At 43.1% G+C, this 26,572-nt stretch overlaps 1 protein-coding gene across 3 annotated transcripts in view; it reads left to right on the plus strand.

Moving 5' to 3' along the window:
- Nucleotides 1-26,572, plus strand: part of SEC61G (SEC61 translocon subunit gamma) — a 164,478-nt gene that overhangs the window by 132,260 nt on the left and 5,646 nt on the right. Inside the window, exon 5 of one of the 3 annotated variants that reach the window (XM_067042931.1) lies at nt 19,700-19,718. The exons of the other annotated variants lie outside the window; for them this stretch is intronic. Within the exon in view, the coding sequence (XP_066899032.1) occupies nt 19,700-19,703 (4 nt within the window). The 3' untranslated portion in view covers nt 19,704-19,718. Of the gene's footprint in view, nt 1-19,699; nt 19,719-26,572 lie in introns of those variants that run through there. 3 annotated transcript variants of the gene reach the window in all.

The raw sequence follows: 26,572 nt of genomic DNA on the forward strand, positions 1-26,572 counted from the left end.
GTCCTACTTCCAGACCTGCTGAATTAATTTGTATAGAGTGAAACCCAGTGGTGGAAATTTTTAAAAGCTCTCCGGTGATTCTAACATGCCGCAAAGCTCACACGCCTTGCTTTCGGCAATGAATGCTAGTACGCCAGAGTGGGCATCTCAGGACCCCCTTACCAGCTTCGTGGGCATGCAGTGCTCCTCACCCTGTTTACCCCCCACTCTCTCTCAGCTCCTTCTCTGAGTTCAGTGTCTGTCTCACTTGACGCTGTGGAAGTACTTTGCACCTAACATCTTGTTCTAAAATCTGGGGGCTTTCTGAAATCTGAGTCTAAAAGAATCACATTCTCATATCCAGATGTTTGAAAAACACCCTTGAAGTTATGACTAAGAAGAAGTATAGTCAGTAATTAAATAGTTTTTATAAGTGCATAATCCCAAGCACAAACTATTGAAGTATACTGCTGCCTGGAAAAATGACAGAAATAATTTCAGTCCTGTCCTTATTAAATATCACATTCTTTTGAATGCTTATTTCATCAATCCCATCCTGAGATGTATTTATTTTTGCCTATATTCAGATCTTGAATATTTTTGAGGAGAAATAAAATGTGCTAATTTCTTTGGCTAGCTTGTTAAAAGATTCTTTAGGAAGCCTGACTCAGCTCCCGAGAACAGGGAGCTGAATTGGCATCCTCAGCTGGGCAGCAGCTCACTGAGCGGACTGTGGTTCTGATTGAAGTGACTGCAGTAACTGAGCAAATGTGCGCAAATGAATGGCTTAAATATTGTTTGTGGTTTGCAAATTAGATCTACACAGGCAAGAAAAATGTTTCTATACTTTCCTTCTACAATTATGCTCAGTTTGTTACAATATTTCCCTTAAAATAAGGGGACTGGGAAGCTCAAACCTGGTTTCTGATTTTGGCAAAATAGATTTGTAAATGACCTTGATTCTAGGGCATATAATTCCAAATCAAAGCGATTTAAAGTGTAATATGGCAGACTGCAATCCAAATCAGGGCTACTTAGAATTTTATCACCCCAAAACGTAAAAAAAAAAAAAAAATTCAAAATGAGTTTTCTTTTGTTTTTGGAAACTTTTCTTTTAATTAAAAATTCCTAAGTTTTTTTTTTTTTTTAGGAAAAAGCACAGAAAGAAAAATCTCATTAAAAGAGGAACTGTATCAGTCAGGGTCATGGCAAAAACAGATGACACACTGAAACTGGGTAATCTGAGGTGGGTTTAATAGAGAGACTTGTCCGAAATGTGTGGGCAGGGTAGAGGCTGGTGCCTTGCCTTGGAGAACTGGATCTAGTGGGGCAAATGTACAGGCAATTAACCGGAACCGGAGACGAGGAAGCCTGTGTGGAGGGCCCTTCACCTCTAGGGAAGCCAGTGCACGCATCCCTGCGGGGTCGGAGGAAACCAGGAGAGTAAATCCCTGCCTCACTCTCTGACTTCCTTTCCTCCCTCTGATCTCCTGCCAATCCTCCTGTTGTCCGAGCTCAGCTGGAAGCCAGGGGTCACAGGTTCAGCTGTGACTGGCCAGCCTCCTAGGGCACCGGCGCCTATGGGAAGGTGGACAGGAGGCCTGGAGGGGTAGATAGAAGACATCCATCCGGTCCATTCCTTTGGCCCCTTGGCCTCCACACGTGTACTTCATCCAGGTGAGAAACCCATGTCCTCAGCATAGGAAACACAGAAGACCCCGACAGCTAACACGCCATCATTGAGAGACGTCTAGACAGACATACTCCTACCGGAAGCCTGTACCATTAGCTAAAGCGAGGGGCCTGAGAATAAAAGGGAAGGAATAAACAGTTAGTATGAAGATGAACTGCTATGGTCCCCGCTTACGTAGCTGTCACAGGCCTACATCGGCAGCCACTGCTCTCTTCCTTCCCATCTATTCTATGTTCTCTCTACACCCTCGCAGCACCTGGTCTAGGTAGCCTCTTCGCCTGGTAGGGTGCCCCAGATTTTCACTTCGTTGGGCCGGGAGCTCTTCGAGGTCTGACCTTCATTGGGGGGCCCCGGTTCTCTAGTGATGAGGAATCTCTTAGCTCGAATACAGAAGCTCCGTGCCCTCACAGTGCAGTGGCACTCCCAGCGGGAGGAATCACATCTGATAAGGGAGCCGGCTCCTTCTCTGTCTGTGGTTTTGGCGATAAGGAGGGGTCCAAAATGGCCGCGGATGAGCCTCAGCTTCCAAATCGTGAAACCGTGACTTTGGTCCCCAGTGAAAGCGCCCCTCCCTCTACATCCCGTTGGGCTGAGATTGTGAGGGATGAAAGCAAACATTCATCAAGGGTTTTTTTAAAAAAAATTACTGTCTGTTTTGTAGAACATATACACTCGAAACAATAGTGCTATATTGGCCATACTAAGAATCTGTCCAAGAAATGTTTTTTTAAAATTAATTTTTATTGGAGTAGAGTTGCTTTACAATGTTGTCTTAGTTTCTACTGTACAGCAAAGCGAATCAGCTATACTTATACACATATCCCCTCTTTTGGGGATTTCCTTTTCATTTAGGTCACCACAGAGCACTGAGTAGAATTCCCTGAGCTATACAGTAGGTTCTCGTTCGTTATCTCTTTGATACATAGTGTCAATAGTGTATATCTATGTCAACCCCTAGAGACTGTCATGCAGAGTGAAGTCAGGCAGAAAGAGAAAAACAAATATCATATATTAACACATATATGTGGAATTTAGAAAAATGGTGTAGATGATCTTAGTTGCAAAACAGAAATAAAGACACAGACATACTGGGATTGACTCATCAGGAGTTTTATTAGTGACTAGTTACCACTCCTACCTCCATGCCTTGGCTTCTACCCTGACAGTGCATGATATGGAAACATACTAGCCACTGGTTAAGGAATATACTGCATCATTTAAGACAGTACCTTGTCTAGCAGAGTACTGTCTCCCAACTGGTGTAAAAACGGAACTTTCGGCTTCTGGGATAAGGGGCCGGAGGTAAGAGCAGAATTGCACTGCCACACGTACTTCACCACACAGTGAGTTCCTTGCACAGAAGCAATATGTGCGTGTTTACATGTTGATGGATGAGGCACTCTGTAAGTCTATAAATAGTGGCACCGGCGGAAGTGGAGACGAGAAAGACTAATTTCTACCAAGACTATGTGCCCATCGCTGTGAAGACAAGTCACTGTTCCCTGCACGATGAAAGGGGTCCAAGGTGACAGCTTGCCATCAGGTGGCAGGTTGGCCATCCTAACCGAGCTATGTCACATTGGAGGCTCAGTGACCGCCTTTGGCGAGGGGAGATCTGTGACCCGCTTTCCTTTTGTACCAACCAAAAGGGTGAGGTAAACGTGGATGTAACAGGTGACCCAAGCGTCTTTAAACTATACAGTGGGGGCATTTGTCTCTTAGATGCCCTAGAAAGGAGGTATTTGATTGTGGTTTACTCTCTCAGTGAAGTTAGTGGTGGGTGGGTAGCTCCAGAAAGCACTGATAGGCCCTGAGTCCCACCCACAGATATTCTGATGCATTAGATCTGCTTGGGACCTAGGCTTTGTGAATTTTGAAAGCTCAGTGCTTCTGACAAGGCTGAAGTTTAACTGCTGCTCTGGAGCAGTAGAGGGGAGCAGGAGAGAGTAGGCTTTTGTAATTTTGCTAAGTTCCCCAGGTGGTTCTGAGAGGAGAAAAATCTCTGCTAGAACACGCCAGGGAAGTTGCAGTATTTGGAATTCACAGACCATAAACCACTGTTGAGTTCCAGCTTCAGTTAAGCCAACCCAGCCTATATCACCCCCCAGGTGCTTGAGGAAACACATCAAACCCCAATCCTGCAGTGAGAGTAGACATCTTATTGACTAGGGCCTGCTCAAACATTACACGTTATCCTTCTTGGTCTGACACACTCAGAATCTACCTTTCATGTGCTTCCAGGCTCCTGCCAATAGAGATTTGCTTAATCCTGTAGTTTTGGGGGGTATATGTCTGCTTTCAGAGCAGACCTGGTACTTCTTTGTCCTGTCCGCATTGGAGCCTAACTGTGATTATCAGCCTGAAGGCATGGGGTAGAGGGTGTGCTATGGAGAGAACTGTTAGCAGTTGGTGGGGCTACTGGCCTAGGTGAAGTCACTCATAGACTTTTATACAAGGGGAGACTGACTCCTTCTTTTGTGGAAGTTAAAGGGCACTCTCCGCTTGCAAAAGTTTCAGAAAGACTTGAGAGTCCAGTGTTTCCTGCCGTGTCTCTTTTGGCGCAAACAGTCCTGTCCCATGTGTCAGGGCTCCACGCTTCCTCAGCAGGACCCTCGCCTTGGTATGGATGAAACTTGTCAGGGTCGATTATTTCTCTGCAGTCCTACGATCAGACCTCTGGCTCGGTCTTCAGCCCTACCTGTCCCCAAACTCCAGGAGACGAGGCTCTCGGTTAATCTGTCACCTAGACTTCCCGATTTCTGCTCAAGTTCTCTGATGTTCAGTGCTTTCCATTTCCCCCTGGGGCAGGGTTTCTCAGCCCCTTCATGACTGACATTTTGAGCCAGATGAATTCCTTGTTACGGGGACTTTCCTCTGCGCGGTAGGACATTTATCATCATCACTGGCTTCTACCCTCTAGATACCAATAGTAAACCCCGCCCCAAGTTGTAACAATCAAAACTGTCTCCAGACGTTGCCAAAGCTTCCCTGGGGGACAAAACCGCCACCCATTGAGAAGCTCTGTTCTAGATCAGAAAAAAAGCCAACTATGGCACAGTCTTTGAATCCGTATTATCTCCATGGAGACTAATTGCTGCAGCGGACTGACGGTCCAGCCACTCACCCTTCACCGCATCTCCTTGAATTTGAATAATCATGAGTCCCCGGATGCAGGCACCTACTCTTGCCCCCTTCCCTAGGGCGAGGAGAGGAGCCCAATCCCGGAATTCATGCTGCAGGTCTGTTTCCTAGAGCTATTTCCAGTACCAATTTCTGTATCTGTTAACTTCTCAGCAGGAAGCAGATGTTACACTCAATCTGAGCAATTTGACAACAGTGTAATCAAGGCACTATTTTCATAGATGTGGGGAGAGTATCCCACCGAGAAACCGAGAGGGAGAGTGCAGGGCTCTGGGCTAGGGGTGGGTGATGGGGGCTCCACCCCTACCTCTAGCCTTGAAGAAGCAAGGGGAGGAGGGCAAAGAGAAGTTCCTGGGATCTCAGAACCAGCCTGGAGATAGAGATGGCGGGGTGGGGGGCGGGGGAGATGGGGAGCCTGGGAAATTACCCCCCCACAATCCTCTCTGCTCTTTCTCTCTCCTGTTGCTGCTCCCTGTTGGAAAAGCCCATCTACAAGACAGACAGCAAGGAAGCCCCTGGATGAGGGCCCCTTGATGAAGGTGATTTCGACCATACGTTGATTGATACATCTCAGGGTGCTAAGGTAAGATGAAGACGATGTTTGGGGAGCCAAAGGAAGATGTAAAGAATAGGAGCTGCGTTTCCAGCACTAGAAAAGAAGAAACCTCTTTGGGGTGAGAAAAGTAAATTTCAGACATAGAGCAATATTTGAAAGGATTGTCAAGAGCACTATAGATTGTAAGAAAGAAGTAGGACAACTTGGAAAATGGCAGCAAAGATCCTCCCCAAATCGTAAAAAACCACATACGCACTTGAGTTGCTCTTCCCTTTCTTATATTCTCTAATCATTAGGGCAAAATTCCCATTCTCTTTGACTGAGGTGAGAACTTCAGTGCTAAACATTCACTGAGCACTGAACTCTAATCACTCAAGTGTCCTATTAATTCTGCGTCTGAAGTGGCCCTGGATTCACTCCCTTCACTTCTTGGCCACTGGCTTTGTTCAGCCAACACCTCCTTTCCACCAGATGGTTTCACAGCCCTGATACTTCCTGTCTTCACGTCCCAACCTGTCCTCTTCACTACCACCAGTTTTTATTCTAAAACAAAATCTGATATGCAAGTTAATTGATTAAATAATTTTCAATGTTTATAAACATTTATCAAAGTTTGTTATAGAACACTTTATAAACAAAGTTTGTAACACTTACCATCGCGTAAAAAGAGCCTGCCCTCAATCGTTTGGGCCGTTCTTGTCTCCTAAAATCCTGCACTCCCTGGGGTTATATCAAAGACATCACCGTTTTCAGAACCTGCACATTTAACACCTCTGTAGTTTTTGTACGGTTCATTCTACCTGGAGTGAACCTCCCACCCTGACCTCAGCACCCACATGCTTCCCATGGAAAAATTAGTAGTTTGCTTTCAGAAGTCAGCTCAACTACCAAACTTACTGAAAATGTAACGAAAGTATTTGGACAGATTTAGTGCTAAGAAGTAGAATGATTACACCCACTAAAAATACTCAACGCTGTTAACATTAAGAAAATCAAATTAAAACACTGTTAACATTAAGAAAATCAAATTAAAACGCTGCGGTGCCTTCTGCCTATTAAATGGTCATGGCGGATGTACTGCGCTGGGAGGGATGTGATGTGATGGCCAGTCTCATAAATCAATGGTTAGATGATAAATCAAAAAAAAAAAAAATGTAGAAGGGAAAACAAAAGACTTAACCAAACCAAGTGTTGACCCAGCGTATTTGGTTTTAAGACTTTATAAGACCAGGATTATTACCACTGATATTACCACCTGCTACTACTGCAGCTTCACTTTCCTTAGCATTCTTTTTTTTTTTTAATAGTACATAGTACCTTTTTCTCTTCACTTTTCTCCAGTTTCTTATACTCATCTCTGTGGTTATGTTTAGTTATAATTCATTTCTTTTTACTGTCGCTCAACATCCCATTGTGCAAAAGACCACAGTTTATCTGTTGTCTAGCTCAGCGGACCCCAAGCTTTTTGGCACCAGGGACCGGTTTCGTGGAAGAAAATTTTTCCACGGATCGGGGGGGGGCACGGATTGTTCAGTCGGCAATGCGGGGGATGGCCAGGGGCAGACGCAGCTTCGCTCGCTAGCTCGCTGCTCATCTTCTGCTGTGCCGCCCTATTCCTAACAGGCTGCAGAGCGGTGGCGGTCCACCGACGGGGGTTGGGGGACCCCTGGTCTAGCTGATGAACGCGGGGGCTGTTTTTAGTTGTTCTGCTCTTGTAAAGAATGCCGCCCGGAACACCATTGTACACGTGTCATTGTGCGCAGGTGCAGAGCTGGGGCAGAATTGCTGGGTGTAGAGAGAGCACGTGTTCAGCCAGGTGGGACAGCAGAGCCGGGCTGTTTCCCCGTGGCTGTAATCTCCTGCAGCGGGGATTAGGGGTCAGGTTTAGCCTGAGTTTCAGATGGGTACTGTACTAAGTGCTTTACGCATTCCATCCTGCTCGGGTCTCACCGCAGTTCTATACGAAGCGTAATAATATCCCCATTTTTATAGATGAGGAAACCGAAACTCCGAGCGGTGAATTAACACGCAGAAGTCCCTGCAAGTAGTAAATCCAGGAGTGACAGCAAGGTCTCTCTGACACAAGGTCTGTGCCTGTAAATGGGACACAAAACTGCAAAAAGAGCTATGATGACATTTACTGCATTGTTATTTATTCCTTCAACGGTTTAGAGAAACCGTCAGTCTCCATCGATAGAAGCACATTTTTATAAATCACACTACCACTGTATTATGAAATATGCAGCCAGTAAAATAGGTTTGGGGAAGATATTTCAATAACATGGAAAACACTCATTACATAATATTAAATGAAAAGACTGTGTAAAATGTACCTACCACATAATCCAAAGGTACATATATATGTATTTATATAGAATAAATATAATTAATAAATATAAATTTGCTACACTTTTTTTCTGGATTGTGGAATGGTAGACGATTTTTTTCTTTTTCATTTATCCTCTTCTATATTTTCCAAGATGTCAACACAGAATATGTACTGTTTTCAAAATAAAAATAAAACTCACTAAAAAATAAAGATCCATGTTTGATGCCTGTTGCAGAATTTGGGGAAGCAGTTGTGATCTGAAAGGCCGCTGCGTATTAGGGCACACTGGGTCGGTGGTTCTCACTCTTGTGTTGCTTCAGAAACACTTAGAGGGCTTGATAAAATATGGATGGCGGGACCCTCAATGCCAGAGATTTTGATCCAGTAGGTCTGGGAAGAGCCCTGAGGATTTACCTTTTTAACAAGTTCTCAAGTGAACTGGGGGCTGCTCTTTAAGAACCACCGATTTAGGCACAATGGTTATGAGGCTCTTTCTTGGCAGCAAAACTTACGGCAAATCTCATAGCTGCTTTCCTGGGATTTTCCTTCCCTTCTCTCCCCACAAATCCCATGTCTTCCCATTTTTGGAGGCCTATTTTCTACTTTTCTCCAGTGAAGTATATTCTCTAGTATCTTCCTGAGGTGGAGTAGATAGGAGGCGTTCTTTTTTATTATTATTATTAAAAATATTTATTTATTTATTTATTTGGTTGAGTCAGGTCTTAGTTGTGGCTCGCTGGCTTCTTAGTTGCGGCTCGAGGGCTCCTTAGTTGTGGCTCGCTGTCTCCTTAGTTGTGGCATGCATGTGGTATCTAGTTCCCAGACCAGGGATTGAACCCTGGCCCCCTGCATTGGGAGTGTGGAGTCTAAACCACTGCACCACCAGGGAAGTCCCAGAAGGTCTTCTTCCTCCTCCTCCTCCTCCTCTCTTTCCCTCCTCCTTCCTCTTCTTTGTGAGATTTTGCAACTTTGAACTCACTGCTACACTGTTTCCTGGCTTCTGTTGAGCTGCTGAAAAGTCAGATGACAGACTGATTCCAATCCTTTGCAAAGTGACCAGTTTTCTTTTTGGGGGCTTTTAAGATTTGCTCTTTATCCTTGATGTTCCGAAATTCCAAAATCATGATCTTTCATGTGGATCAGTTTTCATTCATTTTAAATTTGACCAAGTTCTGTGAACACTTGAATAGATGAATTTGGGATGCGCTGACATCTTTACAATATTCAGTCTCTCCATCCACGAACACAGAATAAATCTCTCCACTTTAAGATCTTCCTTTATGTTTTGCAATAAAATGTTTTATAATTTCCTCTTGAACAGCTTTGCATTTCTTTTAGATACATTCTTAGGTATTCAGTATTCCTAGGTATTCCTTTTTTTTTTTTTCCTATTGGAAATGTATTCTGTTAAGAGTACATTTCATAATTGGTTATTGCTCGTACATAGACGAATTATTGAATTTTGTATATTGATCTTTAACTTACCAAAGTTAGTGGTAACTGTTCTAATAATTCTTCCGTGGAGTCTTTGATTTTCTTTGTAATCAATCAAATTATCTGTAATTATCTGCAAATAGCAATTTTCTTTCTTCCTTTAATTGTAAACCTCTTATTCATTTTCATACCTAAATTTTTATTGATGACTAAACAGTGTTAGCAGGTGTCTTTCACTGACACCTGCTAACACTTTGTTCCTGACTTTAAGCGGAAAGTGTCAACCACTCTAATATTAAGTAGGCTAATTGCTGGGGATCCTTTAGTCGTTACACTATTAGGTTCAAAAAATTCACTTTGATTCCTAGTTTGCTGAGTGCTTTCTTTTTGTCATAAGCGAGTGTCATCTTATCCAGTGCTTTTCCAGCGTCTCTTATGGTCAGTATACTGTTTTCCTCATAGTTATCTGTTAATAAGGTAGATTATATTAATCGTTTTTCTTTTTTTTTTTTTTTTTTCGGTCCGCGGGCCTCTCACTGCCGTGGCCTCTCCCGTTGCGGAGCACAGGCTCCGGACGCGCAGGCTCAGCGGCCATGGCTCACGGGCCCAGCCGCTCCGCGGCACGTGGGATCTTCCCTAACCAGGGCACGAACCCGTGTCCCCTGCATCGGCAGGCGGACTCTCAACCACTGCGCCACCAGGGAAGCCCTAATCGTTTTTCTAATGCCTTGAGTACTCTTGGTACTGCCATCCCTCTGGCTGGGTTCGTACCGCCTGTTCACGGCTTGGGTTAACCACCAGTGGGCCCCAACTGTCCCCACAAGACCAATTCTTCCGTCCCTTTCAGGACTCATCACCCTCAGGGTTAATTCCATCCCGCGCTGCATCTCTGTTTATCTCCATTACCAAAAGAAGCCCAGATCTTCTAGACCATCCTTTATCACCCAGACTCTTACCTCTGTATGGCTGTACATCTCCTGTTGTGAGTCAGACTTTCAAGTTCCTCAACCTTACAAATCCTTCCAGGGTCTAGAGTCGGCCAAATGTTCCACATACTCAACTGCCTCTTTTAGCTTCTTGATGTAATTACATTTCCTGTTTTCCCCGAAGCCCTCTTACATGGCAGATGTTTTCTTTCCCTACTTCTACAATTCATCCTAGAGTTAAGGCGGTTGGCTGTGCCAGACTGCGTTTTCCAAAGATGACCACATCGTTAGACGTCTGATCCCTGCTCTTCGTACAATAATGATGTTGACACTCCTTCATTGGGATGTGAGGTCTGAGCTCTCTTCTCTTGAGTGTGGATGGACCTTTGTAACTGCTTCAGTCTCTAGGAGGTGGCAGAGGCACTGGCGAGACAATACAGGGCAAATACCTCCGCTGCCTGGCTCCCTGTCCCTTAGCGGGTGCTTGCCCCTGGGAACCCTGCCATCACGCTGTGACGCAAGCCAGGCCACTGGGAGGGCCACGTGTGGGGGCTGCAGCCGACAGTCCCAGCTAGAAGGGAAGGAAATGTCCTGGATTCCAGCCCTTAGGCTTTATGTTCCTGGACGGGGCCCCAGACCTTTCAGAGTAGAGGCGGACTGTCCCCGTCACGGCTTGTCTGAGTTGACTCACAGAAACTATGAAGGATAGTAAATGATTACCGTTCTTTTAGGCTTTGAGTTAAGTTGTTGTGCAACAATACGTAACGAATAGGGGTCCTTAATGCTTCTCATTTCTGTTTCCAGATCGTTGCCCCGGCTTCCTCCTCACAGAACCCAAGATACTCGGAAGCTCATGCTATTTCAGTACATCACGTGCCATTCTTATTTCTTGCTATCCCTCATCCCCGGGATAGTTTAGCTAGTTTGTCACCTCTTTTCCTAACAACTCACGAGTCGTCCATTTTGCTATGTCAGTTTTCCCGTAGGACATGTTTCCGACACCCTGGGGCCTCTCATTTGGAGATTTCCACGTGCAGTCAATGCACCTGTCCCCTCTCTGTACCAGCCCTCAGGTTTTTACTTTCACTGTTGTCATTAGCAATAACTGCAGCCCCTCCATAACCTCAAGTTTAAGCCTTCTACTTTCTGACCACCACCCCAAATCATCCCAGCTCACTCTCTCTACCCGCCATTTTCAACAACGTTCATTCATCCCAATGGGTCCTCCAGTAAATCGACCCACGAACTTGTCCTTCAGATTCCACTCACGTTTCACTTCCCTCCTTCCCTAGGTGGGAGTTCATGGTCCATCATTGTAATCACTTCCAGATCCTTGGCCACTATTTCTCTTCATTCTCGGCAAAATCTCACACCTAGTGGATTCCAGTTCTCCGCGGACACTGTACCTGCAACCATGAAGGGAAAGTAGCCAGAGAAAGACATACAATGATGCTGAGTGCTTCTCACATCAGTCATGACCAGTGCACTTTAAAAGAGTTCTAGGGGCTTCCTGCCAATCATATCACATCTCCCTTATCTCTTTGACTTGCCTCTCTCACAGGAGTCTCTTTCCCTCTCTTCACGCTCAAGTGATGACTTTCCTCTTGTGTCTATTTCTATGAGACATGTACACATTAAGTGAGAGCATTCACAGTTCCCACACCAATCTACCTGCATTTGTATAGACATTTTCTGCCTTGCTCGGTGCTCCCCTAACTGGCTCCTCCACTTGTGTAGTTATTTCTGTTTCCTCTTTCTGACTCAAGCATGCACTTGAAACATCTACTTTTTTTGTATCAATAATTTCCTCACTACTGGACCATCTCCACTGTCATATATGTATGCTTCAAAAAAAAAAAAAAAACCTTCTCCCTCCAGCAATGTCCCACTTCCGGGTTCATTTATTGAGAAAAATGTTTGGAAAACATTTCCTGTACTTCCTTTCTCCATTTCACGTTCTCTTATTCTCTCTTGAACCCATTCCAACAAACCTGTACTCCTACTGCTCCACCAAAACCTCACCTGACAAGCTCCTCTATGAACTTTACGTTTCCAAGTACAATGATAATTTCTCTTTCCTCATCTTTGTACCCGAGACGGCAGCAGGTAACACAACTTGCTCTTCTCTGCTGTTATAAAGGGTGTATACTTCCAGCTAGAGAAGGAATAAGTTATGGAGATCTAATGTAAGCTTAGTGATTATAGTTAACGATACCATATTGTATACTTGAAAGTTGCTGAGAGTAGACCCTAGTATGCTCACCACCTACAACATATACAATGTTGTAGGTCAATTATATCTCAGTAAAGCTGGGGAGAAACGTTTCTTCACTTGGTTTCTGGGAATGATTTAAAGTTAATCTCCCACCTATTGAGTTGTCTGTAGTGAGGTGGACGGACCTAGAGTCTGTCATACAGAGTGAAGTAAGTTAGAAAGAGAAAACCAAATACCGGATGCTAACACATATATGTGGAATCTAAACAAAGAAGGTTCTCATGAACCTAGGAGTGGGACAGGACTAGAGATGCAGATGTAGAGAACGGACTTGAGGACACGGGGAGGGGGAAGGGTAAGCTGGGACGAAGTGAGAGAGTAGCATGGACATATATATATACACTACCCAATGTGAAATAGATGGCTAGTGGGAAGCAGCTGCATAGCACAGGGAGATCAGCTCGGTGCTTTGTGACCACCTAGAGGGGTGGGGTAGGAAGGGTGGGAGGGAGACGCAAGAGGGAGGGGATATGGGGATATATGCATATGTATAGCTGATTCACTTTGTTATAAAGCAGAAACTAACACACCATTGTAAAGCAATTATACTCCAATAAAGATGTTAATGTTGATTAAAAAAAAAAAAAGACTACATACTGAATGTTGGCAAGGACGCTGAGTGATGGCAATTCTCAGCCATGCTGCTCTGAAGGTACAGCCACTTTATGAAGTAAATTGGACTTTCCTTGTAAAATAAAATACATACCTTCCCCCCAAAATAAAATAAAGTGAATCTCCCATCTCAAGGCATTTTTGCCAATGTAGAATCTCTTCAAGAAAAATTCTTTAGAAGTCGGGTACCTCTAGGGAATTGTTAAAGAGATGCCATTTTTCATAAATAAAAATTACCTTTATTTATATAAAATGGAGACGATGAGTAGGCATCGGTTATTTTTCTGCCTATAAAATTGTTTTATTCCCATTTGCCTACTTATCTCAGGAAAAAGCCATTTCATGGTCAGCAAAGTTTCTCTTGTTTGATCAATGCAATTTCATTTTTGTTGTTTTGTTTAATAAGAATTTAAATCACACCATAGGAGGCAGATGCCGGTTTCTAACTGGATTGCTCAGGAGTTGTCCTGACAGTGTGAGTAGCTTTAGGTGGACAGAGTGGCCTTACTATTTATTTACACATACCACGTACGAGATTTATGGCACCTTCAGAGGAAACTAAAATCAAAGTAAATCATAAACGTTAAAACTGGAAGTGACAAAAAGAAAATAAACCGAATGTGAAAACATAAAATGGTGCCAAGAACGAGGCAAAATGGAATGAACTGGGTCAGCCGTAAGCTTTTCAATAGACAAAGCAAAAGGAAAATCTGTTAATTACATAATTCAGTTTCCTGAAAGTAAACTACATTTTCGCAAGGTGTACAACGAGTCTTTTATGAGTTCTGACGAGGACGTCCTCGCAGGGATAATCACTGCATGCAGTTAAAATGATCCTTGACAGAATCATTTATATCAGCTCTATGAATATGTTTATAGCTTCTTTAGTTTTCATACTGACACTCATTAGATGTATATGCTGTCGCGCTAAAGTGAGCTAGAACGAGCAAGAATTCTTGTGGCAGGTGTGACACAGTCCAAATATGCAGCCCCCAGATTTTCTTTGACTTAGAGATCGATGGAGGGCAAATATCTTCAGGGGAAGTTGGCAGTCCTTCCCCTGAATTGTGGATTATCTCAACAAAGCCTCTGATAAGTACTGGGTAGCCACCAGCTCAAGTTTGTGTTTGCCCATGACGTGTAGTATGGGTGGACCTAATCCATGTTTCCTAATGGGGACCCAGTCCTCATGACACCGCAGATAATGGCTTGTGGATAAAATTGGTATTCTCTTTGCAAGTTTGATATTGACAGGGCATCTGCCTGAAAAATATGCTTTCATCCATTTCAATGAGACTGCCTCCTACAGGTAAAGGAAGTGATCAGGAAACCAGAATGACAGCAGAGAGGCTGGCTCTTGAGTAAGGCAGAAAATTACAGTTGTGTTAGGAAGCAGAGCATCAGTCAAGCTTGATTGTCCACACAGGACAATCGACCCATAGATAAGTTAAATATTTGCTAGGAAAGTGCAACATTCTAGTACTATTTTGGTGATTGAAGATGTTTTGGGGAGTTTCTAAATGGCTCCGAATTAAAATTGGGTGTCTTTTCCATGCATGACTTAAAAAATGTCCCAATGTTTCCATCACCTCAGGCTCCATTTCTGGTTTCAGATTCATGTTCAAGAGTTGTTGCTGGTGCATATTTATAATATTGGAGTCTTCTAGATCGTGTTCAATTAAACAAATCACCAGTGCATGACAAACCACTTCCAATCACATAAAATCACTCCTGCCTTGTTAAAATCTCATTTGTTATAGGAACTGTTAAAAACATAAGGTGCCTCTGAGGAAAAATTATTACTACTCATATTGCAACAGGAAATAATGCTCTCCATAAATCAATACCAAGAGGGATGTTCTTATTAAAAAGGGACCCACAGGTCAATTGTTAATTTCCAGTCGACAGGATAATTTAGTAAGTCACACTGTGCCCTTATGGTGGCTAGTGATCATTTTCGTCTCTCTGTGTCCTTAGGTCTCAAGTGGTTCTCTTGTAGACAGCATATATAGTGGTCTCGTTTTTGTATCCATTCAGCCAGTCTATGTCTTTTGGTTGGAGCATTTAATCTATTGACATTTAAGGTAAATTATCGATATGAATGTTTTTGTTGCCATTTTGTTCATTGTTTTGGATTTGTTTTTGAAGTTCTTTTTTCTTCCTTTCCTCTTTTGTTCTCCTCTATTGTGATTTGATGTCTACCTTTAGTGGTGTGTCTGGATTGCTTTTTCTTTTTTGTGTGTGTATCTATTGTAGATTTTTGGTTTGTGGTTCCCATGAGGTTCTGATATAGCAGACTATATATAAACAAGATTGTTTTAAGTTGCTCCTCTTAATCTGAAATGCCTTTCCAATATCCTTCATTTGTACTCTCCTCGTCATGATTATTGGTGTTGATATCATATTTGTGTGTGGATGATTTCCTTCCTTTATGTTTGCCTTTATTGGTGAGTTTCCCCATTTGTGTCTCTCTTGATTCTATTTGTGACCTTTTCTTTTCCACCTAGAGACATTCCTTTAGCATTTGTTGTAAACCTGGTGTGGTGGCGCTGCATTCTCTAGCTTTTGCTTGTCTGTAATGCTTTTGATTTCTCTGTCAAATCTGAATGAGATCCTTGCTGGGTAAAGTATTCTTGGTTGTAGCTTTTTCCCTTTCATCTTCATATACTGTGCCAGTCCCTTCTGGCCTGCAGAGTTTCTGCTGAAAAATCAGCTGATAATCTGATGGGGGTTCCCTTGTATGTTATTTGTTGCTGTTCCCGTGTGGCTTTTAATATTTTTTTCTTTAATTTTTGCAAGTTTGATTATTATTTGTCTCAGCATATTCCTCCTTGGGTTTATATTGTATGGGACTCCATGAACTTTCTGGACTTTAGTGAGAGTTTCCTTTCTCATGTTATAGAATTTTTTGGCTATAATCTCCTCAAATATTTTCTCGGGCCCTTTCTCTCTCTCTTCTCCTTCTGGGGCCCCTATAATGTGAATGTTGGTGCATTTAATGTTGTCCCAGAGCTCTCTGAGACTGTCCTCAGTTCTTTTCATTCTTTTTTCTTTATTCTGCTCCTTGGCAGTGATTTCCACCATTAGGTCTTCCATCTCACTTACTCGTTCTTCTGTTCCAGTGATTCTGCTATTGATTCCTTGCGTATTTTTCATTCCAGTTATTGCATTGTTCATCTCTATTTGTTTGTTCTTTAGATCTTCTAGCTCTTTGTTAAACATCTCTTGTAACTTCTCAATCTGTGCCTCCATTCTTTTTCTGAGATCTTGGAACACCCTTACTATCATTACTCTAAATTCTTTTTCAGGTAGATTGCCTAGCTCCTCTTCATTTAGCTGTTCTTCTGGGTTTCTGCCTTATTCCTTCATCTGAAACATGTTTCTCTGCTGTCTCATTTTGTCTAACTTTCTGTGTTTGTGGTCTCTTTTCCCCTGGCTGGAGGATTGTGGCTCCTCGTGCTTCTGGTGTCCGTCCTCTGGTGGGTGGGGTTGATTCTGAGGCTTGCACAGGGTTCCTGGTGGGAGGGACTGGTGCTTGCCCACTGGTGGGTGGATCTGGGTCTTGTCCCTCCGGTGGGCAGGGACGTGTCAAGGGACATGTTTATGGGTGGCTGTGATCTCAGGATGGCTTTAGGCACCCTGTCTGCTGATGGGTGGGTCCATGTTCCTATCTTGCTGATTCTTTGGCCGGGGCTGTTCCGGCACCAGAGCCTGTAGGTTGTTGGGTAGGACTGGGTCTTGATGCCGAACTGGTGACCTCTGGTGAAGCTCACACTGATCCATATTCTCTGGGGCCTCTGACCCCAGTGTCCTTGCCCCCACCTCCAGTGAGCCACATCCAACCCTCACCTCCCCAGGAGACCCTCCAAGACGCATAGGTAGGTCCATCCCTGGCTCCTGTGGAGTTACTGCTTTGCGCAGGGTTCCAGTGTACATGACACCTTGTGTGTGCCCTCTAAGATTGGAGTCTCTTGTTTCCCCCAGTCCTTCCTGTGGAACTCCTGCCCTCAAACCCCATTGGCCTTCAAAGCCAAATGCTTTGGGGATTCCTCCTCTCAATGTCAGACCCTCAGGCTGGGCAGCCTGGCGTGGAGCTCAGGACTCTTACCTGGTGGAAGAACCTCTGCAATACGATGATTGTTCAGTTTGTGGATCTCCCATCCAGTGGGCGTGGGATTTGATCGTTGCAGAACACACCCTTCCTGCCATCTTGTTGTGGCCTCTTCTTTGTCTTTGAATGTAAAATATCTTTTGCGGTAGGTTCTAGTCTTTTTTATGGATGGCTGTTCAGCAGTTAGTTGTGATTTTGGTGTTTTCATGAGAGGAGATGAGCGTAAGTCCTTCTGCTGTGTTCTCTTTTCTGGAGTCAGGGGACTGCTTTTAGCTTGCATGTTTGCTGTCCCTCTTCTCAGCGTGGGGCATGATATGGGACATGCAGTTACAGCAACCATTGCCCACTCCTCAGACAGTGGGGGCAGGTCCTGGTGTCCTCTGGTGGAATTTCTAGTGGATGGAGCTGTCTGTGCCCTTCCGGGTCAGTGAGTGAAGGCAGAGCCTGCCATCTGCCCGCGGGTCTGGAAGAGGCTTCCAGCGCCTGCCTCTGGAGCCCAAGATGGCAGCGGAGACTCAAGCCTGCCCCTTAAGTTCCTGGAGGCAGGGCCCTGTTGCCTGGGAGCACTCATAGGGAAAGAAGTGCTTATGGCGGTCCTGCCCCTCTCCTCACGTGCCCCCCGGTAACGGCGCCTTGCCTCCCTGGCGGTCCCGGGCTTCTTCCTGGTACACCCTCAGCTACCACGGGCCTGAGCTCTTCAGGCTGCTTCCTCACCCAACCCTGGTCCTCTCCCCGGGACTGAGCTTCAGCAGCTGGCCCCCATCCTCACGGACAGAGGGGCATCTCAGGTTGGGGAGCACAGGGTGCAGGTGCTGAGCCTTTGTTCGTGTTACTCTCCATTTTCCCTTCCACGGAGCGCTTGCTGCTCTCTCCTCTTAGGCTCCGAAGCTCCCCCTCCGTCCAGTCTAACCTCTCTGCTGGAGAGGAGCCTTCCCGAGGCACGGGGACCTTTTCTCCTTCACAGCTCCCTCCCCGGGGTGCAGGCCCCACCCAGATTGCTGCTTTTTCTTTTTCCTTTTGTGCTACCCAGTTATGTGGAGGTTTACTTGTCGTTTTGGAAGTCTGAGGTCTTCCGTCGCTGCTCAGTAGCTGTTCCGGCTGAATCGTTCCACTTGTAGATGTACTTTCAGCGTTTTTGTCGGTGAAGGTGAACTCCACGTCCTACTCCTCTGCCATCTTGATCCACTGGTCCTTTTGTTTCTTAATCTTTGTATACATGAGTTTTCTCCTTTTGCAAAACTTGAACTGAGCTCTGTCAACGCCTAGGACTTGCTCTCAGTTTACTGGGATTGGTACCAGCCCTTCTGACATCCGCCCTGGTCCTTCATGAATTCCCATCTCCCGTCTGCAGCTGCTGGACAAGCAAAGACTTTATGTAAATGTCCAGGGATCGATCTAATGTGGTCCTGCTGCATCGAGATGATGTCATCCTTCACGGCCACCTGGCTTGCTTGTTGACACTGAAGAGATGGTGGCAGAGGTGAAAACCCATAGTTCCCAGATTGCTAGTGTTAACCTTCAAAATAAACCAGCCGGTTATTTATAAACAGCAAAATGGGTGTATTTGGAAATAGCAGAGAATTGCAATTTGGGACCTGCAAGCCAAAGGCAAGTCCAGAGAGACAAAGTGCATGGCAAGCTTTTATGAAGTTTTAGGGGGAACGTAGGGAGGGTTGCTTTGAATAAAAGTTCACTGGAGGAGAACAAGAGTTCAAGGTTGGGGCAGTTTCTCCTTGGCCGCAGGGGTGGTTAGTGCCTTGTTGCTGGGCCAGGGAGGGCCCTTCCTTCCTTTCCTCAAAAGCAGGAGATGAAATCCCAAGTGAAAGATGCCCTCCTTGTAGCAGAAGAGAAGTAACATTCTTATCGACACAGACAAGAAGTTGAGACGAGAATTTTACATAAAGAATACTATACCCACAGTCCTTCGCACCTTTGTTCTTTCTGTTGGTTTTGCCTGCGTGAGAGCCCCTCTCCAGGGCCTCCTGGCTCCATTTTAAATGACGTTTTCCCTTATTTATTTTCACCAGGACATCAGAACTCTGTCCATCTTCTCCTGACAGGGTCCCGTGCCTCGGGGAGCAGAGCTCTCCAGCCACCGCATAGCAGCCACCGGTCAGCAGAGGACTTACTGCTCGTGCGCTCGCAGCCCAGCTCTTGTACCCAGGAGGGAGGGTGGGTCCGTGAGTGCGGCGGACCTTTGAGGGCCACCCTCAACCCAGCGTTGCTGATGCTTTAGTTAGTATGGAATCCTCACTAATTCTGGCACCACAGTAGCTACTAGTCTGAGTCTTTGAAAATGGAATTTGTTTTCACTACTCTTCACAGGCACTACTTGGGAACTTTCTCTCGAGACTGCAGTTTAATGTAGGCACAGTTGGGTTTTCTTACTCAAAACCCTAAGGTACTGTGCTCTTGAAAAAATGTTTCTAAGAATTCATAAATGCCTCATCTTTGGCAGGTTTGGTACTTCTTTTGATATTTCAAGGGCTATCGGAAATTGGGAGAACGTGAATCAGACATCGGTTTAAGCCAAACCTTGATTCAGTCCCTAGTGGGAACCTGCGTGATCGTTCAGCTCGGCATGTTTTTGTGTCGTACTTGGAAAAAGCATGAGGCCCGAAGGGCTTTCATTTTGTGTCACAGGTAACAGAGGCGGTCAGTGGCGGAATCTGGTACCTTGAACCCCGGCGGTCTTCGGCCGTCTCCCATGTGAAGATAATGAAATGGCGCTTGCCATTTTTTATGAGCACTTCAGAAACTCGTTCGCAGACGTTATCTTAGTTGCTTCTTGCAGACGCCGTGTGAAGTAGGCGGGGCAGAGCTCACAATTCCCACTGACAGACGAGGAACTTGGGGACCAGGGAGCTTAAGTGGCTCATCACACGGTCGTGCTGTCTCTCCGGTGAGAGGCATCGTTTCTGTTGAAAGGAGCACGTACGGGAGAAAAGACACCAGTTTGGGAAGCAGAGTGTCTTAGACTCCCGTCTTTCCCCATCTGCACAGTCATGGCCTCATCATTTGAATTCCCTGACGTCTGTGTGTCTAAAAGAGAAACCTAGGGCTTCCCTGGTGGCGCAGTGGTTGAGAGTCCTCCTGCCGATGCAGGGGACGCGGGTTCGAGGCCAGGTCCGGGAGGATCCCACGTGCCGCGGGGCGGCTGGGCCCGTGAGCCGTGGCCGCTGCGCCTGCGCGTCCGGAGCCTGCGCTCCACAACGGGAGAGGCCACAACAGTGAGAGGCCCGCGTACCACAAAAAAAAAAAAAAAAAAAGAAACCTAAACTGAAATACACCGAATAACGATGACGCCTTACGTACAAACAAGCTTAAGATAATGAGAATGACGGTCAGAGAGTGGGGAAGGCAGACCAACAAACAGGGAAAGGCGACAAGATGTGGGATGAAATTGCTGAAAATGGAGGGAAGGGGCGATTTTACTATGAGTGTTTGTATTTATTTCCTTTGTTGCAGCACTTCTCTAGTTGTGAGGAACATGTGAACATTATAGCCTTGGATAATCGTCACATGTTCCCAAAGCACCTTCCACTTCTGGAAAAGAGTGGGATGGGCAGGTGTGATTTGGGCAGAGATACTTTAGAAATAGGCTGAGGTGTGTACGCCTGCGGCTTGAGTGATGTGTTTGTGGATCGCAGTGTACTGGGGGGTGGTGAGTATGGTTTTGGCGGGACCAGAGGCTATCCGGGAAGAATCCTTGCGGGGTGGGACTGAGAGGGTGGCCTGAATCCAGGTCTCCGAGACTCCCAACTGCCTTTTTACCTAATTTATGCTCCACTAGCAAATGAGAGATTTTGAAAAGGTTTGAACAGAGTCATACTGTGCATTCATTGGAGGCATTCACTGGTTTCCAACTGGCTTTAACGAATTAAGTGACTTCTTAAAATTCCAAACTATGCACGCTGTATCATTTGTGTATAATTATAATTGTGTGCATGTTCCTTAATTTATTCGAGGTTTACAATAAGTATGTAGACATTATAAAAAATATATAGGCTAATGCCCTGTGGCCACAGTTCATGAAGCTATTCAGTCTTTACATTCTCTTCTGTATATTGTGGAGAGAGCAGCACAGGACCTAGAATGAACAGTAGAATATCAGTATCTATTTCAGAGTCTGATTTTGCTGAGAGTTTAGTTCTGGCATCAGTAATGCTCTCTCTCCTCGTTCTCATCCGATGAATGTCATTAACAGTTTGCTTTTAGAGATTTTTGATTGAATTTCTTCCTACAGAGATTGGTCTCCCAGGGCTGCCTTTGTTGTTGTCCAATGCCAACAGCATATTCTTATCTTTGCAATTTTATTTCTGAATGCCAAAACACACATTCTTCTCAAGTTAATGAAACTTCTCTCCCCGCCCCCCCTTACTCCCTGAAAGAGTAAGGAGAAGGATGATCAAATTCACATGTAACAGAAAAATGTGTCACTGTCATCTGCAAGCATATCTCATATCTCTACAGTTAGGTGTGATTTTAGAAGCTGGTACAAATCACTCTCATTCACTAGCCCCAAACCATAGGTAATAAAATGCAAGCGTGCATCACAACAAGCATGTAAATAATGTTCCAGTGCTGATCATCCAACCATGCTAGGAACAGGTGTGTGTCCAGGCTGACGAATTTGAGAAAATGTACTGTTCTTGCCAATTTAAAACTGAAACGGTGCTCTCATGAAAAAAAAAAAAAAAGGACATTCCTGTCTTAGTATATTAAAATATTTTAGATATGTCAGCCTTATTCATAACTGTAATTAAAGCGACACATACAGAAAACAGATGCTTTAAGAAGAATCTGCATGAGATGGAGGTGGAAATGAGCTCAGTTCCAAGGCAACCAATGGTGTCCCTAACACTTTCTGCAAAGTCTCAGAAAGTTGAAGTATAAATTAAATACAGAAGAATCTGACTTATCATTATGATTACCCAAAGTTCCTGGGCTGTCAAAAGGCTGGTGTTAAAACACTCAGAGCCCCATCAGGCTCAGAGAATAAATTCCGGCATCTGCATTAAAGACCTCATCAATTCATCTTCATTTTATATCTTTCTTGTCTTTCTTTTCTCCCTCCCATCTTTTCTCTTTGCTTACAAGCAAGCATTGCCTTTTTACTCTAGTCAAGAGGATACAGCTATTAATGATACAGATATACATCTCATGGGGGCTTATGACATGTGTTACTAGCTTCTGCCTCAAGATCTAAGATTCACATGTTCAAACCCTTGAATTTGAGATGCAGGCAGAATAAAATTTTATAGCAAAGGAATTCCTAACTGCATGATGTGGAAATACATACAGTGTTGTGCTTTAAGGGCTCATTGCTTGCTTTATAGTTTTCTTTGCTTAATTATCTTCACCATAAAAGTTTTAGTAGTGTAAGGTTTTAATATATATTTTGCATCTTGGTGTGTGAAGATTTAATTGTTGTTTGGCTTGATTTTTAGTTGAAGATACTGACCTCGTGACTCAGTAACACTGGCATGCAGTTTTAAAGACATACAAGTAATTGTGGAATGATTATTACAATCCTACCACAATCTTTGACCTCAATGAGTATCTTGATTTTTTTTTTTTTTTGGAAACACAGTAAAATGTGTTGACATATTTTGAAGCATCTGAGTCAACTTTTTCTTTTAAATTAAAAGATTGTAGTTTTTAGAAAAAAATTTAGGTTTACAGAAAATTCAGCTGGTGGTACAGAGAGATAAGATACACTTTCTCTTTCTCCCACTGTTTCCCATATTATTAACATCTTCCATTAGTGTGGTATATTTGTAACAATTGGTGAACTAATATTGATACATTAGTATTAACAGAAGTTCAGAGTTTAATAGTAGAGATCCCTTTTGCATTGGACAGTTCTGTGGATTTCAACAAATGCACAATGTCATGTAACCAGCACTACGGTATAATACAGAATAGTTTCACTGCAGTAAAATTCCCCTGTACTTCCATCTCTCCTGCCTCTTGCTAAGTCCCTGGCAACCATTGATCTTTTACTGTCTTCATAGTTTTGCCTTTCTGGAAGGTCATATAGTTGGAATCATACAGTAAGCAGCCTTTTTTTCACTTAGCAATATACATCTAAGTTTCCTCTCCATCTTCCCATGGCTTGATTACAAATTTCTTTCTATCACTGAATCATAGTCCATTCCCTGGATCTACCACAATTCTTTACCCATTCACTTTTTAAAGGACATCTTGGTCGCTTCCAGTTTTTGACAATTATAAACAAAGCTGCTGTAAACATTTATGTGCAGGTTTTTATGGGGACATATGTTTTCAACTCATCTGCGTAATTGCGAGGAGTGTAATTGCTGAATTATGTAGTAAGACTATATTTAGCTATGCAAGAAACTGTCAAACCGTCTTCCAAAGTGGCTGTAACCATTTTGTATTCCCACCAGCAATAAATGAGAGTTTCTGTTTCTCCCTAACCTCACTAGCGTTTGGTATAGTCAGTATTTTGAATTTTAGCTGTTCAGTAGGTATGTAATGGTATCTCATTGTTTAAATTTGGAATTCCTCAATGACTTATGATGTTGAGCGCCTTTTCTTATGCTTAGTTTCCTTCAATAGATTTTTCTTTGGTGAGGTGTCTCCTCAGATCTTTTGTATATTTTTAAATGGGTTACTTGTTTTCTTATTATTGTTTTAAGAGCTTGTTGTATATTTTGGATACGAGTCCTTTGTCAGGAATGTGTTTTACCAGTATTTTCTCCTGGTCTATGACTTACCTTTTTTTAAAAAAATAATTTTATTTATTTTTGGCTGTGTCAGGTCTTTGTTGCTGCGCGTGGGCTTTCTCTAGTTGCGGCGAGGGGGCCTACTCTTCGTATGGGGGCTTCTCATTGCAGTGGCTTCTCTTGTTGTGGAGCACAGGCTCCAGGTGCGCGGGGTTCAGTAGCTGCAGCACACGGGCCCTAGAGTGCACAGGCTTCAGTAGTTGTGGCATACGGGCTCAGTAGTTGTGGCTCGTGGGCTCTAGAGCGCAGGCTCAGTAGTTGTGGCGCACGGGCTTAGCTGCTCTGCGGCCTGTGGGATCTTCCTGGACCCGGGATCAAACCCATGCTCCCCTGAATTGGCAGGCGGATTCTTAACCACTGCGCCATCAGGGAAGTCCCTATGACTTATCTTTCCAGTCTTTTGTAAAAAATATCTTTCATAGGAGTTTTTAATTTTAGTAAAATTTGACATCAATTTTTCTTTCATGGAGTATGCTTTTGGTGTTGTATCTAAAAGTTCTTCACCAAATCTATGGTCATCTATTTTCTTTTTTTTCTACGACTTATAGTTTCGTGCTTCACATTTAGCTCTTACATTTAGAAACATTGAGTTAATTTTTGTGAAAGGTGTAACACCAGTTCTTGTATTTATTGTTTTTCAGGTGTCTGTCCAGTTGTTCCAGTACCATTTATTGAAAAGACTAACTTTTCTCCATTGAATTTCCATTGCTTTTTTGTCAAAGATCATTGACTGTATTTGTGTGGGTCCATTTCTAGGTCCTATATTCTGCTCCATTGATCTATTTGTCTATTCTTTTGCCAGTATCACACCGTCTTGATTATTGTAGCTCTATATAAGTCTCAAAGTCAGGCAGTGTCAGTCCTCCAACTTTGTTCTTCTTTAGTATTGCGTTGACTTGAGTCACCCTTTTTATCATTTGTATTGTGCTTCCCTAGATGTAGACTAACCTCCTTATCAGAAAATAAACCTTATGTTGACACAACAGAAATGGAAATCTGAACCATTCCCTGAAGTGACCTCGTCATCAGGAGTAACAATATAGAAGGACATATTTATTTTTCATGTACTATGCGCCAGGACCTGGGCAAATCACTTTTGGAAGCTTTTGTGAAAACAGGTAAGAGGACTGTCTACACACTGTTTGTTGTCAGACAAGTGCCTTTTAGTTTGGCAGTGTGGTTATATATTTTCCTGCACACTTTGGGATCTGTTATGAGCTCAGACTTAAAGCTAAAAGCAGTTTTTTTCTGACAAAAAGATTTCAAAACTTTTATCTTCCAGCAAGGAAAATGATGATATTTGAATTACGGTTGAAGAGATAATTTAGGTGAGAAAGAAATACCTTCACAACAAATTCAACATTAAGGACTTTTTTTTTTTTAAGTCCTAAAAGCTTCGGGGGAAAAAGCAGTTGACCAATACGGAGATAAAATTTGGTCTGGCTTTGGACATTCCACAATACCAGATCTCAAAAATCATCTGAGAAATATATGAGAAATATATACAGAATACTGAGTGAATGGAAATGGTATGTAATGTCTATATTTCTTCCGTGGTTGCATAGCTTTATAAAATGTCTTCTCTTATAATTTCAATTTCCTCCATACCAGTTGTTTTATCCCTTAGAGAAAGACAAATGCTGTGTGGTATCTCTTATATGTGGAATCTAAAAAATGGTACAAACGAACTTATTTACAAAACAGAAATAGAGTCACAGATGTAGAAAACAAACTTATGGTTACCAAGGGGGAAAGTGGGGGGATGGATAAATTGGGAGATGGGGATTGACATATTCACACTACTATATATAAAATAGATAATAAGAACCTACTGTATAGCACAGGTAATGCTACTCAATACTCTGTAATAACCTATATGGGAAAAGAATCTAAAACAAGAGTGGAGGTAACTGATTCATTTTGCGGCATAGCAGAAACTAACATAATATTTTAAATCAACTATACTCCAATAAAAATTAATTTAAATATTTTTTTTCTTTTGTATAATAGCTATTTGTTTCTTTAGCCAATTTTCCAACTGGGGTGTTACTGCCTTCCTTCCATATTTACTATCTGCTTAAATATTAAGGATATAATCTACTCATCTGCTTCTTTTTTGCTGTTGTTCTTTCCATGTTGTTACTTTTCAAAAGTTATGTTACAGAAATTTTTTATTTCTATATATTTTATCTATTGATTACTTGACTGTATAATTGTTTTTCCTAATCTTTTATGCTTAAATTTTTTTACCAAGTTTTTCCTTCTTTTTTCCATTTAATTGTCTAATCCACAAATTAATTGTCAAATATTCGTGAATTCAATCATAACTGCTGATTTAATAATTTGACTTTCCCAGCTGCTTGTTCATATCGCCTTTATCATGTATTATTTTTTTATATACACTTGAGTACTTTCTGGAACATTGATTGTGTTCCATTTATCTTCCTGTCAATATCAGGACCCAAACCACATTATTTTAATTATTGTGCTTTCATTTTCTGGGAGGTTAACTCTGCATTCATGACTCTTGAAATATTTTCTTTGGCTATTTTCCTTCCTTTCTTCTCCAAGATTAAGTTTAAAATAATTTGGCAAAATTCCAACCCCCTCATCTGAAGAAAAACCCCCACCCAAACCCTAGCTAGGATATGTTTGGAAATGCATACTTTGGGGAAGGATTGTTGTCTTTATGAAGAATCATTCTGGAACATGGTATGCTTTCGAGTGATTAATTTTCTTTTGTGCCTTCGGTTTTGCTTTTTTT

The sequence above is a fragment of the Kogia breviceps genome, chromosome 9 (assembly GCF_026419965.1).
Source record: "Kogia breviceps isolate mKogBre1 chromosome 9, mKogBre1 haplotype 1, whole genome shotgun sequence".
Taxonomy (NCBI): Eukaryota; Metazoa; Chordata; class Mammalia; order Artiodactyla; family Physeteridae; genus Kogia; species Kogia breviceps.